Source organism: Natator depressus, chromosome 2 (genome assembly GCF_965152275.1).
Source record: "Natator depressus isolate rNatDep1 chromosome 2, rNatDep2.hap1, whole genome shotgun sequence".
Lineage (NCBI taxonomy): Eukaryota > Metazoa > Chordata > Testudines > Cheloniidae > Natator > Natator depressus.
In genome coordinates, this window is record NC_134235.1 from 73,332,672 (window position 1) to 73,356,332 (window position 23,661).

Here is a 23,661-nt window from a genome sequence, read left to right on the forward strand (position 1 = left end):
TGTATAACTGTATTATATACTGTAGGCATTTGACTTTATGCGAGAGAGAAGAGCTTACTATATAGTAATTGAGTCATTTGTAGGTGCCGCTGAAGTTATGTTGATAATACGTGTATCATTGTTTTAATGTCAGTGCTTACGTACAATTGTTAATTCTCAGGGATTTTTCAGTAGTTAAGTAATAAAGAGCTGTTTACATTTAATACATTTTTCTGTCCTCTGTTGCCAGTTATCCCAATATACTTGTGTTAACCAAGGAGCTTTTCAATCTTACTTTGTTTGGACTTTCCATAAATAAAGTTACAATTCTGTATTTCTATCTTATTTTTGAGCATAAGACCATTTGAGAAGTTGTAAACATTGTTCTTTATCTAAAATAATGTGTATCTTGGATTAGGCACTGTACTAGAAGATATATGGATTCCTGTTCCATAGTGTGATAAAACAGCCTGTCTGTTTCTACAGTCGCAAGTAGAGTTTTCAACATTTTATCTTATTATGTACGGTAGGCATGTGTCTGGTCAAAGGCTATCATGTATAGTATATTCCTTTAATAGGTTTAGGCCTTTATTAGGGGTCAACTCCTGTTTGCTGTACTTATTCCAGTGGTCCCACTGAAGCCTTGGATTTGGCCCAGGTATTAATTTAGAGGTGGTTCCAATATACATGTATTGAATTGGTGACTAGAAGATGTGATATGTCCATCTAACAGTTTTGTACCTGGGACTTTTATATTTCCTACGTTAGTTTATTATTTATAAAACAAACACACACTAGTACAGTATTTGTAAATTTGCTATTGCAGCTGTTGCTTGTAAAGTATTCTGTTATGTGAGAAGATGATGTTTCCTTAAACTAAAGCAGTGGTGGGCAACCTGTGGCCCGCGGGCCGCATGCGGCCCATCAGGGTAATCTGATTGCGGGCCACAAGACATTTTGCTGACGTTGACCATCCACAGAAGCCGCCCCCACTACAGCTCCCACTGGGTGCGGTTCTCTGTTCCCAGTCAATGGGAACTGTGGGAAGTGGTGCCTGCAGGCGAAGGGGTCACAGGGGCATGCTGGCCGCCACTTCCAGATTTCATGGGAGGAGACCAGATTTCATGGTCCGTGACGCACTTTCCATGGCTGTGAATTTGGTAGGGCCCTAGTTATTGATAAACAGTCTTGTGGAGCCTGGGGAAGAGAGTGCACCATTAGCAAATCAGAGAAAGTGACTACACAAAAATGCTGTTGAATGCATCCAGTAAGCAAACTGAGGCCAGAGTCTGACACCTTTTCCTACATTGCATAGTACATAGCTGTTCAAGGAACCCTGTTGATTCCAATGGGACTGTTCATGGAATAAGGCATTGAAAGCACAGGTGACAGAATCTGCCTCTGAAAGGCTAGAGGAAAAATATATTTTTATTTTCAGTTATAACAGTCTTAAAGTTACTTGTAACAACAACATGCAAAAATTTCAGATGAAAATCTGACTTTCTCTTAGTCTTTTATTGTAATTTTTATTATTTCAATTATGATTGATGTATAGTTTGAGAACAACTGAGCCATGGTCTTTCTACCGGGAATCAACTTTCCCAGCATAATGTCCAATGCCAGCAATGCATGCACAAAGCCAGGGAACTAAGGAATATTTATGTTACGCTACTTATGACAGAATTTTTTTAAATGGCCACTTGTGCTGCTATTTAAACGCTTAGTCCCTAGTAAAATATTTTCCAGCCCCTTGAAAACTGAGAGCCCGATTCTGCCCCCTCAGCACCTTCAACTACATTGACTTAAACAAATGTGATGTTACAGTGATAGACTTGGTTATAAGAGCCTAAATGAATGGATGCATGCCTAGCTGGACAAGGGCAGAATTTGCTCCTAAAAAGCCAGTATGACACTAGTTTTTAGGTGCACAATTGCACTAGTGTGTCAGCCCAGATCTTTCCCCTTAACTTTGACTATCATTCCATAGATTTATTTCCCAAGCTTAATTTTACTTGAAGACTATTTTGTTTTATGGACAAATGCATTGGATGCTAGATGTCATTCAAACAGTTTTAATTTTGCTATGCAAAACACTGTGAAGCCATAAATTCTGTTTGATCTGGTACAGAGATAAAAATGGTGGCATGTTACTGAAAATATGTATTTTTTAATAGATGATTCAGCTGCAGAGAGTTTTAATGGCAATGAGACTGTGGGGCACAGTTCCAATGCTTCAGGTGGAATACACTGCAGGGAGATGGCAGAAACCAACAGTAATGGCAAAACAGATCTGGAGCAGGATGAGCAGCCTCTGAACCTGAGTGACAGTCCCCTCTCTGCTCAGCTGACTTCAGAATACAGACTAGATGATCACAACAGTAATGGAAAGAACAAATACAAGAACCTCCTAATTTCTGATCTCAAGATGGAAAGAGAAGCAAGAGAAAATGGAAGCAAGGTAAGATGCTTCCACATTCTCCAGATATAAAATGTACAGCTTAGAAAAGGAAAAGATTTACAAGAGGCACCCAAAGGTTATTGCCAGTTGAGCATTTAATGAAATTTGTACAATATGTGTTGCATTGTTACTTAGCTACTATATACAGAGTTGCATGCACTAGTTTATGTATACAGTATATACATATGTCATGGTTATACACTGACAAAAATAGTGCGGTTCCCTTTCAACGACAGATGTTATAAGGTGTTTTTATAAACTGTCTGAGCTATCCATCTGAAATACTTTTAGAAGGCCATCCTATCACATGTACTGTATGTCCATAGAATGAATCTGTTTAAATGTACAATGCCTATGCCCCTATGGATTATTACATGGAAATCACCAACATTTGAAAAGAACTGGATTTGGTTCCTTCCTGATTGTTTATGTGTTATGCAGCCACCCAACTTGAACTGAAACTGACAGGTTTGCTCTATGAAGCTGGAATTGCCTGAGGTCTTTTCTCTGTGGTCTCCATTTATGGGCAGAAGAAAAGTAAGGTGGTTATGTTGTGGATAAAGACAGATCCTACATGTTAGATAGCTAGCTTGCTAGGAAGGCATTTGTCATGAATGTGCATTCTAAGGAAGATGAAGAGATGGTCTATTTAATATAAATTTCCCATTGATTTGCTCTGCTCCTATTGGTGACAAGTCCTGCTTTTTATCTGACACTCCCAATTGGATTAGCACCTTCTAAAATTCAATTATTGCTATTATCGTACTGGATCGAAATGCTATTAATGTTGGTCACTAGCCTTCAGTAAAAGGCTATAAATTAGCCTGGCAATATAGGTATACTTTGAACTCCTACATTTTCTTCCAGGGCTTTGTAATGGGAGTGGTGTGGAAAACCTTTTTCTAGACGTGTTCAGAGATGGGCCATAGTTCTGTCCAGAGGACAATTCTGTTTCACTGTAACTTTTGAGGTTTTGAAATTTGTTGTTCTGCACTGGAATGGAAACAAAACCTTTTGAATGTTTCTTGAAAACCAAATTGTGATGGAATTGAAACCTGTACTTTTCGATTCTGGAAGGAGGGAGACACACACACACTGACTGCACTCTAGAGCCTGGGAGTTATGATGCTGACAGGGGAATCCAGGTTCAAATCCCTATTCTTTCTGGTTGAGAGGATCAGAGATTTGAACCTGGGTTTCCCACATCCCAGGCCAGTTCCCTACTCACAGGTAGAGTGAGAGTTTCTGATTTTTTTAATTTTTTTTTTAACCAGTAAGCCCTGGACCCAAAAAATCTTCCTGATGAAAATTTAGTAGAAATTGATGTCTCTGCAAAGTGTTTCCTCTTCAATGAATTTTATTTTATCAAAAATCTTCTAACTCTATGTCTTAGTATTATATATATTCTAGTGCTGAAATTACTCAAGACTTCTACCAATGCACAGTAAATCCTAAACTGGCTAAATGTAAGCAGTGTCTTCACTTGCTCCAGGGAATATTGTTGCAATGATCCCTTTACAAGGCAGTCACCCAGATATTGATAGACACATAGGCTCTTTTGCCTGAGGTACACTGCTGCTACTGCCAGTACTTTTGCAAATACACAAATAAGCTTGGAGAAGGAGGAAGGGAAGAAGGTCTTTAAGGTGGAACTAATGTACAGTTATGGCAAGAATATAGCCTGGCTTTATGTCTCCAAATGCAATCAGAACTATGGCACCATAGTATATTCTCAAACAAAAAAAAGTTGCTAAAAAGGGTTAACATTGTATGTGTGTCAGTGAATTCCCACTAACACACAAACCAGTATTACACTTTATTTACTTTACTTTAACAATGTTAAGCGATCCAGTCAGTTGCCTACAGCCATATAACCTTTCATATCACTCACTACCATCCTGCCCCATTTCTCGACATACATTTTCCCCCTTGTTGTGGCCTGGAATGGAAAAATGTTAATTTTATTTAACATCGACATAACATTAACATCTACTGTTAATTTTTATATATTATTTATTACACGTGTTGTGCAGATTTCAAAAGGAATGTAGTCCCTGGATAGAGTAAGTGGTGTCAGAGTTTTCCCATAGTGTGATGTGTTGATGGAGTAAAAGAGTATGCTTATGAATGAATTCTATTCTTAATTATATTGAAAAATAAAGTATTTTAAAAAACATGTATAGCAGCAATAACAAAGTACTATAGTGCAATTGTACTGGTGTAAAACACCTGTTGTCAACACTCTCTCTCTTACACACACATTCACTTGCTCACACACACTCACACATTCAAGTAATTAATAGTATTTTACCTTTAAATAACATCTCTTATGCTAAATATGGTCAAAATGTTTTGCATTGATCAAAAAGATCCTGAACACTCAACTCCCAATTAGATTGGAGGATGCGCATCACCTCCCAGGACTCTGCTCCAAAAGAAGATTCCACATATTGCTGAGCAGTTTAAAGCTGATGAATACATTGGGTCAGATTGCCATCTGCACAATGGCTAAATCCATTGGCCATAGCTGAGAGAGGCTGCCACGAAGGAGCTAGCTGCAGTTCTTTGTTTCTGCGGCCAGTTCTTCTTTGGTCCTGGTATAGTTTACACCATAAGTGTTGTCAGTTGTTGGTAGTGTGTGTGTTCTCTGTGTGCTGTGTGTCTCTGTGCAGATAGCTGATGCAGTAGACCTCAGTCAAACTGCCCAAGAAGACCACAGACTTGGTTCAGTAGCGAAGGCATTCGGCCAGGTTTATTGTCGAGGTATCCCATAGACTCTAAAGGACCATGAACACATGTATGCCTGTTACAGTGGACCAGGTCATTCCCCCCTCAGCCAGAAAAAGACACCCCTCTGTGACTCCTCTTTTATACACTGATACAAATGAGTTATGTATTGCCCCTCTGACATGGTTAGTTACCACCCTTTACATGTTGGTTCAATCAAAACATCTCTATCCATCACCCTGTCATCCTGACCTTCTGTCAAGTTTCCTTCCCCACTCTGAACTCTAGGGTATAGATGTGGGGACCTGCATGAAAGATCCCCTAAGCTTATTCTTACCAGCTTAGATTAAAAACTTCCCCAAGGTACAAACTTTGCCTTGTCCTTGAACTGTATGCTGCCACCACCAAGTGTTTTAAACAAAGAACAGGGAAAGAGCGCACTTGGAGATGTCTTCCCCCAAAATATCCCCCAAGCCCTACACCCCCTTTCCTGGGGAAGGCTTGATAAGAATCCTCACCAATTTGTACAGGTGAACACAGACCCAAACCCTTAGATCTTAAGAACAATGAAAAAGCAATCAGGTTCTTAAAAGAAGAATTTTAATTAAAGAAAAGGTAAAAGAATCACGTCTAAAATCAGGATGGTAAATACCTTACAGGGTAATCAGATTCAAAACATAGAGAATCCCTCTAGGCAAAACCTTAAGTTACAAAAAGACACAAAAACAGGAATATACATTCCATCCAGCACAGCTTATTTTACCAGCCATTAAACAAAAGGAAATCTAACGCATGTTCTAGCTAGATTACTTACTAACTTAACAGGAGTTGTAAGGCTGCATTCCTGATCTGTTCCCGGCAAAAGCATCAACAGACAGACAGAACCCTTTGTTTCCCCCCCCCCCCACTCCAGATTTGAAAGTATCTTGTCCCCTCATTGGTCATTTTGGTCAGGTGCCAGCGAGGTTACCTTAGCTTCTTAACCCTTTACAGGTGAAATGGTTTTGCCTCTGGCCAGGAGGGATTTTATAGCACTGTATACAGAAAGGTGGTTACCCTTCCCTTTATATTTATGACACCTTCTCTTTAGGAGGGGCCAGTGTGTTTCTATATCATCTTCGGGGAGTGTGTTTACACCATAACCTTGTATCGGGGTGCTCTGGTACTACTCTTCCGGAATGTGTTTAGGAAGGAAGAATCCCATGCACCGCTACAGGCTGGGGACTAACTGGTTAAGCAGCAGTTCTGCAGAAAAAGGACCTGGGGATTACAGTGGATGAGAAGCTGGATATGAGTCAGCAGTGTGCCCTTGTTGCCAAGAAGGCCAATGGCATATTGGGCTGTATTAGCAGGAGCATTGCTAGCAGATCATGGGAAGTAATTATTCCCCTCTGTTCGGCATTGGTGAGGCCACACCTGGTTTCGGGACCCCCACTACAGAAGGGATGTGGACAAATTGGGGAAAGTCCAGCGGAGGGCAATGAAAATGATTAGGGGGCTGGGGCACATGACTTATGAGGAGAGGCTGAGGGAACTGGGCTTGTTTAGTCTGCAGAAGAGAAGAGTGAGGGGGGATTTGATAGCAGCCTTCAACTACCTGAAGGGGGGTTCCAAAGAGGATGGAGCTAGGCTGTTCTCAGTGGTTGCAGATGACAGAACAAGAAACAATGGTCTCAAGTTGCAGTGAGGGAGGTCTAGGTTGGATATTTGGAAACACTATTCCAGTAGGAGAGTGGTGAAGCACTGGAATGGGTTACCTAGGGTGGTGGTGGAATCTCCATCCTTAGAGGTTTTTAAGGCCCGGCTTGACATAGCCCTGGCTGGGATGATTTAGTTGTTGTTGGTCCTGCTTTGAGTAGGGGATTGGACTAGATGACCTCCTGAGGTCTCTTCCAATCCTAATATTCTATGATTCTATAAATACTTAGTGCCTAGGAATGCTAGTGTTTTTGCAGTGCCAGCTCTGTTCTTGCCAAGTTCATGTGTCGGATAGTGAACACGCAAGCAGGCATCTGCTTTGTAACAGGGCCTGACTTTTGCTCATAGCTCGATTCTTGCTAACTTTGCTTTATCTCAGCAGGACCTGACTTTAGTTCAGGCCTTACACCAGGTCCCTTATACCAGGCCTCATGTCTCAGGCTCTCTTTCTACTAAGTAAGAATGGCCATACTGGGTCAAACCAATGGTCCATCTAGCCCACTATCCTGTCTTCCAACAGTGGCCAGTACCAGATGCTTCAGAGGGAACAAACAGAACAGGGCAATTATTGAGTGATCCATCCCCTGTGATCCACTCCCGGCTTCTGGCTGTCAGAGGTTTAGGGATATCCCGAGCATGTGGTTGCATCCCTGAGCATCTTGGCTAATAGCCATTGATGGACCTATCTTACAGAAACTTATCTAATTCTTTTTTGAACCCAGTTATAGTTTTGGCCTTCACAACATCCCCTGGCAACAAGTTCCACAGTTTGACTGTGCATTATGTGAAGAAATACTTCCTTATGTTAGATTTAAATCTATTCCCAGTTAATTTCAATGGGTGACCCCTGGTTCTTATAGTATGTGAAGGGGTAAATAACACTTCCTTATTCACTTTCTTGACATCTCTCATGATTTCATAGATCTTTATCATAGCCCCCTTAGTAGTCTCTTTTCTAAAATGAACAATCCCAGTCTTCTTAATCTGTCCTCCTATGGAAGCCATTGTATACTCTTAATTATTTGTGTTTCCCTTCTCCATACCTTTTCCAATTCTAATGTATCTTTTTTGAGATGGGGTGACCAGAACTGTACATAGTATTCAAGGTGTAAGTGGCATTATGATATTTTCTGTCTGATTATCTGTCCCTTCCCTAAAGGTTTCTAACATTCTATTAGCTTTTTGATTCCTACTGCACATTGAGAGGATGTTTTCAAAGAACTATCCACGATGATTCCAAGATCACTTTCATGAGTGGCAAAAGATAGTTTAGACTCCATCATATTGTATGTTAGTTGGGATTATGTTTTTCCAGTGTTCATTACTTTACACTTGGCAGATGAAATTCAGTGTTGCTATTTTGTTGTCCAGTCACCCAGTTTTGTGAGACCCCTTCGTAACTTTTTGCAGTCAGCTTTGGCCTTAACTAGCTTGAATAATTTTGTATTGTCTGCATATTTTGCCATCTCACTGTTCACCCCCTTTTCCAGGTCACTTATGAATATGTTGAACATCACTGGTCTCTGTACAGAAGCTTGGGGAACCCTGCTATTTACCTCTCCCCATTGTGAAAATTGACTATTTATTCCTACCCTTTGTTTCCTATCTTTTAACCACAAAAACAACAAGGAGTCCGGTGGCACCTTAAAGACTAGTCTTTAAGGTGCCACCGGACTCCTCCTTGTTTTTGTGGATACAGACTAACACGGCTACCCCCTGATATCTTTTAACCAGTTACCAATCCATGAGAGAACCTTCCCTTTATCCCATGGCTCTTACTTTACTTAAGAGCCTTTGGTGAGGACCTTGTCAAAGGAATTCTGAAAGTCTAAGTACACTATATCACCTTTGTCCACATGTTTGTTGACCTCCTCAAAGAATTCTAATAGATTGGTGAGGCATGATTTCTCTTTATAAAACCCATCTTGACTCTTTCCCAACATATTGTGTTCATCTGTGTGTCTGATAGTTCTATTATTTACTATAATTTCAACCAATTTGCCTGGTACTGAAGTTAGACTTACAGGCCTATAATTGCCAGGATCGCTTCTGGAGCCTTTTTAAAGAATTGGCGTTACATTAGCTGCCCTCCAGTTACCTGGTACAGAGGCTGATTTAAGCGATAGGTTACATACAGTAGTTAGTAGTTCTGCAATATCATATTTAAGTCCCTTCAGAACTCTTGTGTGAATACCATCTGGTCCTGGTGACTTATTACTGTTTAATTTATCAATTTGCTCTAAAACTTCCTCGACTGCCACCTCAATCAGTACAGTTCCTCAGATTTGTTACCTAAATAGAAAGGCTTGGGTGTGGGAATCTAGCTCATATCCTCTGCAATGTAGACTGATGCAAAGAATTCATTGAACTTTTCTGCAACATCCTTGTCTTCCTTGGGGGTTGCTCTAATTTATGTGGCTGGCTATCCTACCACAGGGGCCATCCACTAACAAAAAATAGCAAAAGTGCAGTAATGCCCTGGCCATCCTCCTAGTGCCCAAATATGCACTGCATGTGGAGGTGGAATAGAAATCATCTGTGGATTCCCCCATGCCTGTGCAATCCCCATGTAGGAAGAGTGGCACGAAGGTACTAGACTGCAGCTGAGACTCTGACCCTAGCCCTTCCCAACATATAAAAAGATCAGCTTTGAATATTGTTGAAAAAATGTGATTCCATTCAGAACCCCCCTGACTGTTTCCTAGCTATGTATGAGAAAAATCAGGTTTAATGTTCACTAGGCATCAAATTTATATAAATTTCTTATCCATTTTAATAATGTTCCCTTAATAAAGTTAAGAGCCATGCGGGAGATGAGAGTTGAGAAAAGTTATATTAAAAGACAATGGGAAAATACTGGGTTTCCAATGTATAAAATAGTGATAGGGATGTAATTCAAACAGTTACATGTGTGCATAAAGTAATTATGCAGTTAAGGCCATGTGTAAATCCTATTGAGGTTTTATTCTGGAGCACCTAGATTCCTGATTAATCATGATCAATGTTGTATTGTTATCTTCTGTTAGACTGTAAGCTCCTTTTTGGAAGAACTTTTGGGTGTACAAATCTTTATTTCTACCACATCATTTATTGAAATATAGTAAACCATTTCTCTTTTATGATGTTTTTCCCTCATCTGCACTATGATGATAAGATTAGACTGACACTATATGGAAAAATATTTCTTTGATTTAGAATATCAGAAATCACAGTTATATAGTTTTGTCACTCTTAATCAGAAGAGTTAGAGATGATTGATTATATTTATCATAGATTAGAAAATCTGGCCAATATTGTGAAATGCATTATAATTAGCTCATATGTTTAGACGGTTACACTTGGTGGACAAGTACATAAAATTTTTTTTCCTTTCATAAAAAATGAGGAGCAAAGCAATAAACAAGGAACACTGCATCCTATGACTTTTCACTTTAATTATATTATATCTTTCTAATGTGCACATCATTGTCATTTCTGCTTGCACTACAAAAATATGGAGCTTTATCATAACGTCTCTAAAAGGAAGAACTTGTTTCCAGTTTCATCTTTAAAGCTGTGGTCCTATCGTGGTCATATCTTGGCTGCTGGCTTTCCAGTATCCATTGTAATGGTGATTCATGACATTATTAGTTGAGAACTGCCTGATGAATAAATGGGTGCTGCATCGTGCTCAGGGCCCTATGCCCATTGAAGTCAGTGGAATTGCTTCCCTGGACTCCTGTGGATGCTGGATCAGGCCCTACATGTGGTAAAAGTTATGCTCAGCACGATCTACAATACGTGGTAGCTGGTTCCACAGTCATGGGCCCTCTACCATTAATGTCTTTCCCCCAGCCGTGTCAGGTTCAAACTTAGATTCTGTTGCATTAGCATCCCCACTGAGCATAGCTATCATGGTGAGGGATAGGAAGAGAGGCAGTCACTGAGCTGCATGGGTCCCAGGCACTGTTCCCTCTAAGCTGTGTGCATGTGCGCGCACACACAGATCCTAAACCCCGCACACATGGCAAAACACCGCACGCACAAAAAATTTGCACAGAAGCACGACAAGTTGCACGGAAGAATTTTTTTGCACACATGGCCTGTCAAAAATTAGAGGAAACATTGGTCCCACGTTTAGGTTTTTTTGAAGTTACGATAACATCCTAGCTCAGTATCAAAAATCAGACTTAATGTCTGGTGGGAACCTCATCACAACTGGCATTATGTCTCTGAGATAGGGGGAGACACTGTTTAACTAGTTGCCTCCATCTGTATTTTTTGTTTATATGCTTGCTTGGTGAAGATTTGGGAATGTGGGGGCTTTTCTAGAGCAAATGTTCTCTTTATGAGATGATAGTGTTCTTTATATATAGCGTGATAGACCCAGGCCAGTTGGGTACAGCAGAGTAGTAGAAGGCAGATATACTGGCCACTGGATAAGCAGGTTTCTGTTCCCTGACTGACCAGAGCAGGGGCTGCTCCAGGCTAATGATAACACGTGACTCCAATTAACCTGCAAAGAGGCAGGTGAGGCCGTTAAGCTAATGTGAACACCTGACTCTAATTAAGGCCCTCTGATACTATAAAAGGGCTCACTCCGGTCAGGCCGAGGGGAGCCGGGGAGCCAGAGGAGAGGAAGTGCAGCTGAAGGGCTGGGTAATGAAGACACTCTCAAGCTAATGGAAAGAGAGCCCTAAGGTAAGGGTGAAGACTGCGTTAAGAGAGAGAAGCGGGAGAGCTGTGGGGATGTGGCCCAAGGAAATGTAGCAACTCTGGTAGTGAAAGGTCAGCTGCCAATAGCTGTTGCCATTAGGGTCCCTGGGCCGGAACCCAGAGTAGAGGGCGGGCCCGGGTTCCCTGGAACCCACCACTACAGAAACACCTCCTGGGAGGGGAAGACAGGCCCCTGTCAGGACAGGAGGCTAAACTGTTCAGGAGTAAGCCCATAGGGACAACAGAGACTGTGGGAGTTCTCTCACCGACCTCCTTGCTGGCGTATGATGAAAAGAGCTCAGTAGACTGTAACCCTGGCCCTAGAGAGAGAAGGGCTACATGGAGGGTCGCAGTGAGCCTCTGAGGCTACCATAAGCCGCCTGGAAGTGTGGGACCCACGGGGAAAAGGTCGGAGCTCTGCCACAATAGGCTGCACTCCTTTGTGGAGTTGCCTTGTAAACGGTTACTTGAAAAGTCATCTGGAAAAGGGAACTGTTTCAAGAAGAGTGAGAGACTTGGATATGATAATCTGATATCTTCCTGAATAGAGGTTTGATAGTGCGTAGAAGGTAGACTGGATAAGCGTGGTAGCTCTAAGCATGAATATATTTTTCTCTTTGATGAGCTGCTGAAAGTATTTTTTTTCTTTTCTGTTTCTTTTCCTTCATCATCATCTGTTGTTTGAATTACAGTAGCACACAGAGGCTCCAACTAAGACTGGGGCATCATTGTATGGGCAAGGGTAATATCAAAGGCTTCTACTCCTTTAACAGGACCTTTAGAACTTGTATGCAGTTGGCTTTTTTTGTGCAAAGAAAGTACTTTTCTGTCTTTGTGTAACAATCTGACCAGATGAAGCTGCAGATGTGCCAAGGTATGAATTGTGAATTTGCATCAGGATCCAAGCTTTTCAGACATGGGTTTCTGCCTGGGCTCCTCTTCTGGAAAATGTGTTACTCTAAGTGTCTCTCTTGCAGGTGGAGCTCACCATCTGGGTAGGGCATGGCAGGAAGCTCTGGATTTTTTACCCTGAAATGTTACTTTGACCTCAGCTCTGCAGGCTGCTAGGAAATGCCTCTAAGAATTATGTTCATGCCTGTTGAACGTTGTTTTTGCTGATACAGTTGTAAATACCTCAAGAGCCTGTGGACTGGGTGTTTGACATTCCTGTTTTATTGCTTAATTATAAGGCTAGTAGGATGTACAGAATTAAATTCTGCTGGGTTACTGTATTGGCTTTAAACTGCTAGGGAGAAAAGAAAAAGTATGGTAAAAGGTAATGTTCAGTGTGATGCTAGACTTTTCAACATGCAAAAAGGTTATGGTAAGGCATTGTGCTGTTCCAGCATGACACCCACCTTCTAATCCCATAGAACATAAAAGGGTCATGCTGGGACTGCACCAGCCTTAAACATCCTTCTGGGTGATGCTGCTCCCCCCAGCATAGAGAGAAGTGTGGTGAATTCCTTCAAAGACCCAATAATTGCAATCAGATTAATTCCACATTCGTTGTCTTTGCTTAAATGAATAGACATATTTTGAGATTCTAAGATACGAATGTTAGAATAAGTGACATAAAGGAGGAATTCATTCCTTGGGGCAGAATGCATACGGTGCACACAGCTTGGTTAAGGATTGTCTGATTGAGAGCTGCACTATCCTAAGGAGAGCACTCACAGATCTTTGGCATGTACGGAGTGGGGAATATAAAGGCTTAAACACCTTTTTGGATGGTGGATCCTGCTGTCCCCGGGTTTCCTGGCCGCAGTCTCTTTGGAGTCAGATTGAATTTGGAGAGTCTCTCTCTGCTCTCCCTGGTTCTTGAACAAGGTGAGCAGGGAAGGGGAGGGAAGGTTCCTTGCAACTTCCTCCCCCATTCCAGCTCACCCACAAAAAAGCCAGGGACAATCTAGCCCTTCATCTCTTTCCCTTTCAGCTCCTGTTTCATTTGTAGTAGCTTCTCTAAGGCCCTCATACTGTGAAGAGGTAGCCCTTTATATATCCTTTTACTATTTACCACTGTTAGCTTTACTCTTCTCTACTTCTATGAAATGAGAGAGGCTGCTGAACTAGCTCCAGAAGTCAGACTATTATCTTTTGGGGGGGGGGGAAAGGAGGGAGGGGAGAAGATTGTATAGCTCTAAGAACAAAGCTTCTCTGAAAGTGTGTGTCTGTGTGTTTGTGTGTGTGTGTGAGAGAGAGATTTGTCACTCTTCCCTTATAGGGGCAATCAAACTTAATGGAGTAATGAAGGCTACTGAGATGTTGCCTGGGACCAAGGCATTCAAGGTTACCTTGTTCCATGTGGAAAGTGGTAACGTGAATCTTTCCCTTGAGAAAGAAATATATTTTATGCTCTGTGATTGTCAGACTTTTAGTTTCAGGGGCTGCCTGGAACTAAATGCTTGGGTAGAAAAGGGTTACTAAAAGAAATTAAGCAACTTGACATATAGGCGCTAAACAGCTAGTGCAGTGTTTATTAGAAGCATGTAGATGCTCTAGCAAAACCAGTTAAATACATCAAACCGCTTTGTGCGTGATGATGTCAATTGAATGTCGAATTCCTCACACATAGAGGTTCACTGAGTATACCTGGAACTCAAGTTTAGTGAAAACTCTTGACAATGAGATAATTTGTTTGCATGGCATCCGTTACAGTGATGTAAATCCACAGTAATCCTATTAAGTCAATGAAGTTACCCCAGATTTATACAAGTGTAATAGAAAGCAGAATTTGATCCAATCTGTGGATAAAGTCCTGTCCTCTTAATATACTGCTTACCTGGCAGAGAGTGTCTTTGGAGTGATCTTTCTCAAATCACATTTTCTCTGATTTTAAAAAATTACATTTTGGTCAGGCACTATTTAGTGATGCTATTGATTCCAGGCTGCTTGTACATTGCTCACTGATCCAACTATTTGTTCTATGAACTCATTCACATTTACCTTAAGAGTTACCACTCCCTGACGCCGAAGCAGAAGCAATGGCAACTTCAGGGAATGCCTGGGCTCTGTCTAACTACATCTGGATTTAGTAGCTGGGCATTAGCTTGGACAAGGGTGAAAGATATTGAAGGCAGCAGCAGCAACAGAGGTAAGGAAATTCTGAAACTCCTAGCTGCTTCCATCTGTGTAGTCCACAACTTCGTTAAGCTGTGCATGCTGGAGACCCAAATCTGCACCCTTCAGGCAGTTTCCATTGGTTCTAATGGGGGTTGTTCCTGAGGAAAGACTTCAGAATTGGGCCTTGCATTTGTATTAGAATCCTCTTCCCTGATTCTTTTATATTTGCCCTCCCCCCTACACACACACACACACACACACACACACACACACACACTTAGGTGGTTGATTTCTGAGGGGCATGTTCTGAAGTTCAACCAGTTCAGATGGTTCAGAACAGCTATCTCCCCACTCTCTGCTACCAGCTAGAGAGATACTGCGGGGGTGGGAGGGGGAAGGGGAGGTCTGAGACCTGGTTTTGGAAGATTGAATATTATCTGATGGTGAACGGAGAGAGATTTAATAATAATTACTATTCCTGGTAACTGTATTTAGTCTTAATATTATTTGCAGCTAATGAACTGCCATCTTTTACTTTGCAGATGTCAGAGATTGAAGAGCTGGCCCTCAAACTACTCTCTGATGAATACCTTGGCAACTGGCTACTTCCTACACACTTTATAGTCCTCCAAAACTGTATTTTTATTTAAGGAGCCATCAATCCTGGAAAGGTGTCTTTTTTTATGTATAATAGCCAGAGTCAGCCATGAACAGAGGAAAGAAACCACTGCTGAGTCTCATTTTTATGATGAAATGTTTGTAGGTTTGTTTTATAATAATATTTTAGGTATTTATAAATAAATAATGTTTTGTTACTGACTGATGTAGCTCTCTTTTTAAACAAGGGAAGATGTTGCTCAGATTTTCTTGAGCAAAAGCTAAAAGCAATCAAATAATTTGCTGCTGGTTTGACACTTCTTCATACCCACTGTGCTTGCTGTGGACAAATTGCTCCCTCCCTCCTACCCCCAGCAAGACAGAGTAATGTTCATTAAGAACTTTCGAGAAAGCATGATGAGGCAGGCAGCATGGTACTTGTAAGTACCCAGAGGCACTGACTTCTTCAATACCATCACCATTCATAGAAATCTCTGGGGTTGAACACCCACAAATACTAAAGTGTAAAAAGAAATGTTGGGTTGAATGTTCTCTGGGGCTCTCCAATATAATCTTCAGCAAGAAGTCTTGCAAGTGAAGTACAGCTTAGTCCCCTTATTTAGTATGTTGGCAGAGGTGAAGTGAAAGAAGTGAATTATTCCCTGGGACTCTCCCTTTATTTTTGGTGGGAAAATAGTAATCAATTTGGAAATGATTTTTACAAGAGTGCATCTTTTGTATTTTCCCCCCTTCGATTTTTTCCTCCTTTTCACTACTAGTGTTTTAACCCTCACTTTCCCTTTTGCTACTCCTATTTCCACGCAGTTTCCCTCCCATTCATTTTCCCCCGGTTTACTTTCCTGGAGAAGCATAGCTCAGACGTGGTTCATGTCATCAAAATGGACAACATGGATGGGTAAACGGTCCATTATGATCAAGTAAAGAACAAGATAACAGAAAGACATCACTGCTGATTGTATATCATGAGTATTGTGTGGTACACTAGGAAAACAGGAAAGACTGACAAATAATGTTATTCCCTGGTTGAAGGATCTTAATTTTCAGTGCATGATATTTTTGTGAGGTTATGACCCATGCATCCTGGCCTCCACACCTGTTGCTGCAAGTTCACTTGTGCCAGTCAACATTGTCCATCATGGACTACCTGCTGATTAAACAAATCAGCACTTTGCAGGGAAATTTTAGCTTGATACAGCAATGCAGTCCTTTGGCACTTAAACCTCTGCTGCTCATGGTGGTTGGGTCTACTCTTGATGCTGGTGATGTCCAATCTGAAGAGGGTTCTGGCTAGGCAGTAGGGTGAGGTAAGCAGGGAAAATAGCCTTTCTTGTGATTCAGGAATCTTGACAAATCTTCATGAGGACTGCTTCTTTGCTATGATCTTCTATAACTGGTAGAAAGGAGATAAAGATCCTGGAGACTGAGCAGTTGAGATGATATTGATTAGGAAGTGTCAAGGTTCCTTCCCCACTCTGAACTCTAGGGTACAGATGTGGGGACCTGCATGAAAAACACCTAAGCTTACTTTTACCAGCTTAGGTTAAAACTTCCCCAAGGTACAAAATTATTTTACCCTTGGATTTCCACTGCCACCACCAAACTTTATCTGGGTTTACTGGGAAACGTAGTTTGGACATGTCTTTCCCCCCAAAATCCTCCCAACCCTTGCACCCCACTTCCTGGGGAAGGTTTGGTAAAAATCCTCACCAATTTGCATAGGTGACCACAGACCCAAACCCTGGGATCTTAGAACAATGAAAAAGCATTCAGTTTTCTTACAAGAAGACTTTTAATAGAAGTAAAGGAATCACCTCTGTAAAATCAGGATGGTAGATACCTTACAGGGTAATTAGATTCAAAACATAGAGAATCCCTCTAGGCAAAACCTTAAGTTACAAAAAAGACACAGACAGGAATATTCATTCTATTCAGCACAGCTATTTTCTCAGCCATTTAAAGAAATCATAATCTAACACATACCTAGCTAGATTACTTACTAAGTTCTAAGACTCCATTCCTGTTCTGTTCCCGGCAAAAGCATCATACAGACAGACACAGACCCTTTGTTTTTCTCCCTCCTCCCAGCTTTTGAAAGTATCTTGCCTTCTCATTGGTCATTTTGGTCAGGTGCCACCGAGGTTACCTTTAGCTTCTTAACCCTTTACAGGTAAGAGGATTTTTCCTCTGGCCAGGAGGGATTTTAAAGGGGTTTACCCTTCCCTTTATATTTATGACAGGAAGTATTACTTATCTGCTGTTCACTAAGGCAAGGATAATCAGAATAATCAAAGAGCATGAAAGTATGCCATTTTAGCAGCAGAGGATAAAGATGCATAAGGATGTGAAGACCCTGAAAGCTTATTATCAGTTTTGGCTTTCTGAAAGAATTCATCACGACCATGGAAGAGCGATCCATAAAAAGGGAACATGTGAATTGCACAAGGTACTTTAATATTTCATAAATTTCATAAACAACTAGAGCTTTTTGACTGCAACAGCGTTTAACTGGGCTTCCAAACTGTGTTTCTGTTAAATATTGCAGGTCACCACAGAAGAGAGGTGTTGGACGTAGCCCTGAAGCTTCTGCAAGCACCTGCTGCTTCCTATCCACCACTTCATGTTGCACTATCACTCCAAGTACCCTGCACACCCACTATCACTGCCCTTCACTTCTCCCTAGTTCTGGTGGGTGTGTAGACTTATATGTGATCCTGTTCACATGCTTATCTTCTCTCATTATCTGAAATGGTTCTATCTAGCATAAATCTGGATGTGTGCCATCCGAAACAGTGCCTATGCCCGCACACACAAGATCATCATGTTGGCCAGCTGGGAACGTGTCCAGAGCCACCTGATTCCGAATCCCCGTCTTCACATGTCACCCAGGGATCCACTGTGACAAACACCAGTACACCTCTGGGGGCTGGTGCTCTAGCGGGTAAGCTTATGTGATTCTTTCATGTATATTTTAATTAAAAACAAGATGATCTGTTTGTCATCCCTGTCTCTGTTTTACTTATCAGTGTTGGGTACCGATGATGAACTAACGTTTTCCTCCTCTTGTGTTTCCTTCTAGGTGCCATCCTTGGCAGTGAGAATAATGTAGCTTCATCAGGGAAACCCCTCAACTGAGCCACCCAGCATGTTTGCCTTGTGTGTCTTCCACCTACTGTTCCACTGGAGCTCCCAGGGCTGCTTTGCACGTCAGAGTCAAAAGGGAAGGCTGGTAGCTGTTTGAGGAGCATGGAGATGTAAGTGAATTTCCTTGGGGGATGGGTGGCCCCATGCCATGCGTTCTCAATGACATCCCTGTATAATGTTCTCTGTCTCGGTGCTTAGGACAGAAGGGGATGCGCTTTGAGCTGGGGCTGGACCCTTTGGATAGCCCCCAATGATGGGTGTGTGTTTTCCTTGGCTCCCTTTGTGATCTGTGTGTGTCTGTTGTCTTCACTGCAGTTAGTTTAAGGCATAACTCAAGTTTTGCCCCTAACCCAGCTCCCATGCACACAAAAAAATCTCTAGTTCAAGTTAAGTGGTGCTTTCAGCTCCAGCTAGCTAGCCTATTGAGGTAGGGGTTGGGGTTAGCTCTAGCGCTGCTGAAGCTGGATCTAGTAACGCACTGGGAGTGCAGCATCTTGAATCACACCACCTCACCAGCTGTTAATCCAAACGCCCTGTATAGCTCCAACGTTGTGCAGTGTGGTAGTCACTCTCATTCTGCTCTTACTCCAGCTAGCATGGGCGGAGCAGCTCGATAGTATGAACCTGCAATAACTGTTGGAGTGAAGTAAAGCCATTCGTTTGTACAGTTTGTCATTTGCTTTTTTTAAAACTTGTTTTACAGATGGAACCCCGTGGGATTGCACCTTTTCCAAAGCCTGTATTAATCAAAATAAATTTCTTAAAGCTTTCCTGTATCCTGTGCTGCTTCTGGGCTGAGTGGGATTTGTGGGGAAGGGGTGAGTTTGGACCAAATGTGTGCTCTTAGGACAATCAAGAACAGTGGTGGAGGGATGGTTGTGGGTAACAGGCAGAGAGGTACCAATATGCTCCTTCTGAGTTAGTGATGCCTCAAGTATGACTTAACCATGGGCATAAGTGTTAGCAGTACCAGGGTCTTTGTCAGGTTCACTTGATGTTTTTATGGGCTTTTAAGAGTTACAGAGAGAAAAGAAACATTTTTTAAATCAGAAAATGGGATTATAAAGCCACAAAAATTGGCAGGGAAACTCAGGAGTAGGCGTAGCACTTAAATTTATTTTGAACTACTTTTTAATTTGTTGTTCTTTATTATTATTATTTTTATTTATTTATTAATTTAATTTGTACTCCAGTAGTAACTTTTTAGGTTTCAAGATGACTGTGTCCCTTTCAAATTGGGGAAGATACAAGCCTGTATGAATAAAATGAAGTAAATATGTCTTAGTAGTTCTTAAGCCTTGTACTGAAGGATAAAAGAAAGTGAACAAGAAAGTTATAAAATCAGAATGACGAATTATATAAAAGCTCTAAGATTTCTGTGGTAAGGGAGGTCTTATTTCCCAGTGATGCATGTGTGTATCTCCCATAAACATTTACAGGAGATATATATATGCATTGATAGCAGAATTAACTTCTGAAACTGTAATGTTACATGTTTTCTGGTATAGCCTATAAAAGCAGATATGCCAGCTTGAGGGATTTTGCTACAGATTCCACTATAAATTTTACAAGAATTATTTGTTTTTGCTTGCGTATATATTAAGAGCACAAGTATATGAGAAATAACTCTGATATGTTTGCTTTGCTTCATTAACAGGTTATATGCATGTACATTGCAATAGCTGTTTCTAACATGGCTTGGACTCAGATAGCAATCTGACTGGCTGAAAAAAATTCCAAAGTTGTACAGGCCATGATTTTGTAAAAACATAGTACTCAGCAAAACAAATCACTGTAAAGTGGTGCCACTAATGTGGACTCCTTTACACTATGTTTGAGTCCTTAAAACCAATCTACCCAAAGGTGTAAATTAAAATTTGGAAACGGCTAAATTTAATTTATATCTGCCTGGTACTTGTTTTTCTTACTGTGCTCGTCTCTTCTGGCCCTCTAGTCATATGAGTTACACCAGTTCACTCAGAGTCAGCAGGGCAAATTCCAAGGTGATGTGAAAAGGGAAAGATGTAAGTAATAATTTAGCAAGTGAGTATGAACCTAAAGAAGTTAAAAAGTCTAGAAGGAGTCTAATTGGTTTCATTTTATCATAGAATTCTTTGTACAATTGTTTAAAGCTATTCAGAACTGTTATTACATGGGATAGTGTTCTGTTTAATTAAGCAAAACCTTTTCAAAGTGAAGTGTAATAGTCCAAAAGCTCTGAGATGTGGGTTAGAGAGCAATCATACAGCATAGGAACAAACTCCAGAGTACTTTGGGATGAAGGTCTCAAGTTTCTGGTGTCCTTCTTAAAAATAATTTCTTATTATGAGATCCTAGGAGCAATGTTTATATATTTTTACCTTATTACAACTTTAACTCAGTGCCTCTTCTAACACAAGGAACCATCACAATGATAGAAAATGTGTAGAAATAAAAAAAAATTGGTGAGGGTCATAAAAATAAATGTTTGGAGAGCCATGTGTGACCATGGGGTCACAAATTTCAGGTCACTGGTTTAGCTGTGAGAATGTGTCACAAGTTTAGTACAGCACAGCCATCTCAGAATAGAGACAAATACATGAAAATGAAGAATAAAAAGAATGAGAGAATGGTGTAGTTTACTAAATCACAATCTCCATAAATGTCAGATGAAGCCAATGGGACTTCTGTTGCTCCGACTGAAATCTGTGGGGAAAAATTGCCATAGATTTCATTGAAATCAGGACTGGGTCAAGTAATAGTGTTTATGATGAAGTATCAGAACCTATTCCTTAAAATATAGGAACAAGTAAGGGAATGGTCCTATGTATAACAATTCACGCATTTAGAAAAGTCAAGGGAAATCACTGGTGGAAGACAAGTGATTCTTTAATGGGATTTCAGAGCTTGCAAGGTTTTAATTAATGCCAGAAAAGTATAACTGGGGGTTTACTACCATCAATATTAAAATAAGAGGCCAAATTCAGCCCCTAATCAATCTAGCAAGAGAGAGGCTCACATTATTTCATTAAAAAGGAGAGTTTCTAGGGACTGTATTAAGATTAGACCCAGCTCCCTCACTCCATGCTGATATTTACTTTGCCTCTGGCAGGAATTTGTGAAAGACATGGGGTAGCCAGATAAGGAGTCTAATTGCTAAAGTGCATGGATCACACCATCTGATCCACAGTATGGTCTTCACTACAAAAAATGTGTTCTAAACTCTAGTTAGGTAACTTCAGTTAATATCCTAGTTAAGACAAGTTTGTAGTTTTCATATCAGTTAATAGGTAGAGTTAAAGACTGGGTGAGCTAAGAACACACCTTTTTTTGTGAAGACAAGGCCTTGACTGTTTTTCCAGAGCTCCAGCTCTTTAGAATTTGTAGACTGTGAACTCTGCAAAGTAGAAGGGAGCAGGGACACAAAAGTTTGGCTCCAGGGTTTCTCTGCCAGCTGTAGATTTCAGGAATGTGTCAATTTCTGAATTTGCTTGTGGTGATCAGTTACTTATGAAAGTTGAGCATAAAAACAGCTCCTTTTCACCATGTGGGGAGAACCCGAGGGAAAAGTTTGTAAGGAGAATTTGTCTGGAGCAGTAAGTGTAAAGGATGGAGAGAGAGTATGGGGCTCTTTCAAACCCACAGTTGCAGACTTCTTCCATTTGTAACTGTATTTCATAAATGTGTGTGCATGTGAATGCATGCAAGCATGCCTTTCCACTCTCTTGCTTTGTACAATAGGACTGCACATTACTGGTGAAAATCAGTTATGGCTTCAGTATATAAACTAGGATATTCCTGATTTCAGGGACACACTAGGGTCACAGAAGAATCACGCTGAACTCTGAGCATAGCACGCAGAATTTATCTGCAATTAAAAACTACGTGAAGCTCCATTTGTCACACAGATTGCCTTCAGATTGGGCCCTAGGTAGGCAATATGTTGATGGAAATACAGTCCTTCACAGACGTATTGCTTTATATCAGTTAACCTGCCACAGACCTGTTAACTAAAAGTGGCTGCTTGGCAAGTAGAATCTTTTAAAAAATTATCCTATCAGATCATTTTAATGAAAGAGTTATTTCATGCCATCAACAGATTTTCTACAACCATCACTTTACAGCTTGATCGAAGGCCAGAAAAGCTAAAGTGAAATTATATTAAATAAATATAGAAAGATTACCACTCTATATTGTGCTCTGCATAATAATGCTATGACAAAAACTCATACCTCAACACATTTCAAGAAAATAAGGGGTACATTTTCAAAGCAATATAGAGGTGATTCATAAATACATGATTCTTCTCTGCATGGATGCCTTCCACACGATGCTTTGAAATTCACACCACGTAGAGCAAGTATTTGCAAGATACATGCTAGATCTTTTCATTCCATGACTTTCTGTAAAAACATTTAGATCTCTAGAGATTTTATACAAGATTTGATGCATACAATAGGATGATGGGGTATGCAAACCCTGCACTGAGCAACAGAGGGTTAATGCTCAGGTGGTCCTAACCAGCTGCACCTGTGGGAGATGTCAGAATTGGAGGGAGGAGCTTAAAAGGGAGAAACACAGATCAGTTAGGGGCAAACCAGCAAGGACAGGCAATCTCCAGTCCATAGCTTCTGGAGCAAGGGCCTCGCTAAAGTAGGGTTGCCAGGTGTCCGGTTTTCAACCGGAACACCTGGTCGAAAAGGGATCCTCGCGGCTGTAGTCAGAACTGGTTGGTGGTGCAGTCAGGCTTCCTGCCCGGCTCACGGGAAGCAGCCGGCATGTCCTTCCAGCTCCGAGGGGGAGGGGTGGTCATGGGGGCTCCACACGCGGCCTCTGCCCTGAGCGCTGGCTCTGTAGTTTCCATTGGCCGGGATGTCTCTTTTAGGTGGCATTGTCAAGAGCTGAGTCACCTTTTATATCAAAATCCCCACCACGCCGTCTTTGTATTTAAAAAAAAAAAATGCAGAGGCTGGTCCTGATACAGGCAACATGATGGGCTTCAGTGAGAGTTTCTGTCAGCATCAGGACCATAGCATGCAAGGCACAACGAGTAATGTGTTAGACAGATTCACTTTTAAGAGTGGAGATGTAGAGGGAAAAATATATCTGGTGAATGGATAACTCCTATGCAGGGCCGGCCCACAACATTTTGGCACCTGAGAAGGGGGGCTCAAATGACGCCCCCGTGCCCCCTCGCTTGGGCCAAAACTTTGAAAGGTCTCAATTCTGCCTTCTTCCTGTTCTACTCCTCTCATGGTACTGCTCTGCTACCTACCCCAATAAAGGAGAACTAACAACTTGAA

General features: G+C 41.2%; 1 protein-coding gene across 3 annotated transcripts in view; it reads left to right on the forward strand.

Moving 5' to 3' along the window:
* Window positions 1-23,661, forward strand: part of NOL4 (nucleolar protein 4) — a 246,512-nt gene that overhangs the window by 146,088 nt on the left and 76,763 nt on the right. For all 3 annotated transcript variants that reach the window (XM_074944423.1, XM_074944422.1, XM_074944424.1), the window contains one exon: window positions 2,154-2,437. In XM_074944423.1, coding sequence (XP_074800524.1) covers window positions 2,154-2,437 — 284 coding nt within the window. The remainder of the gene's footprint in view (window positions 1-2,153; window positions 2,438-23,661) is intronic.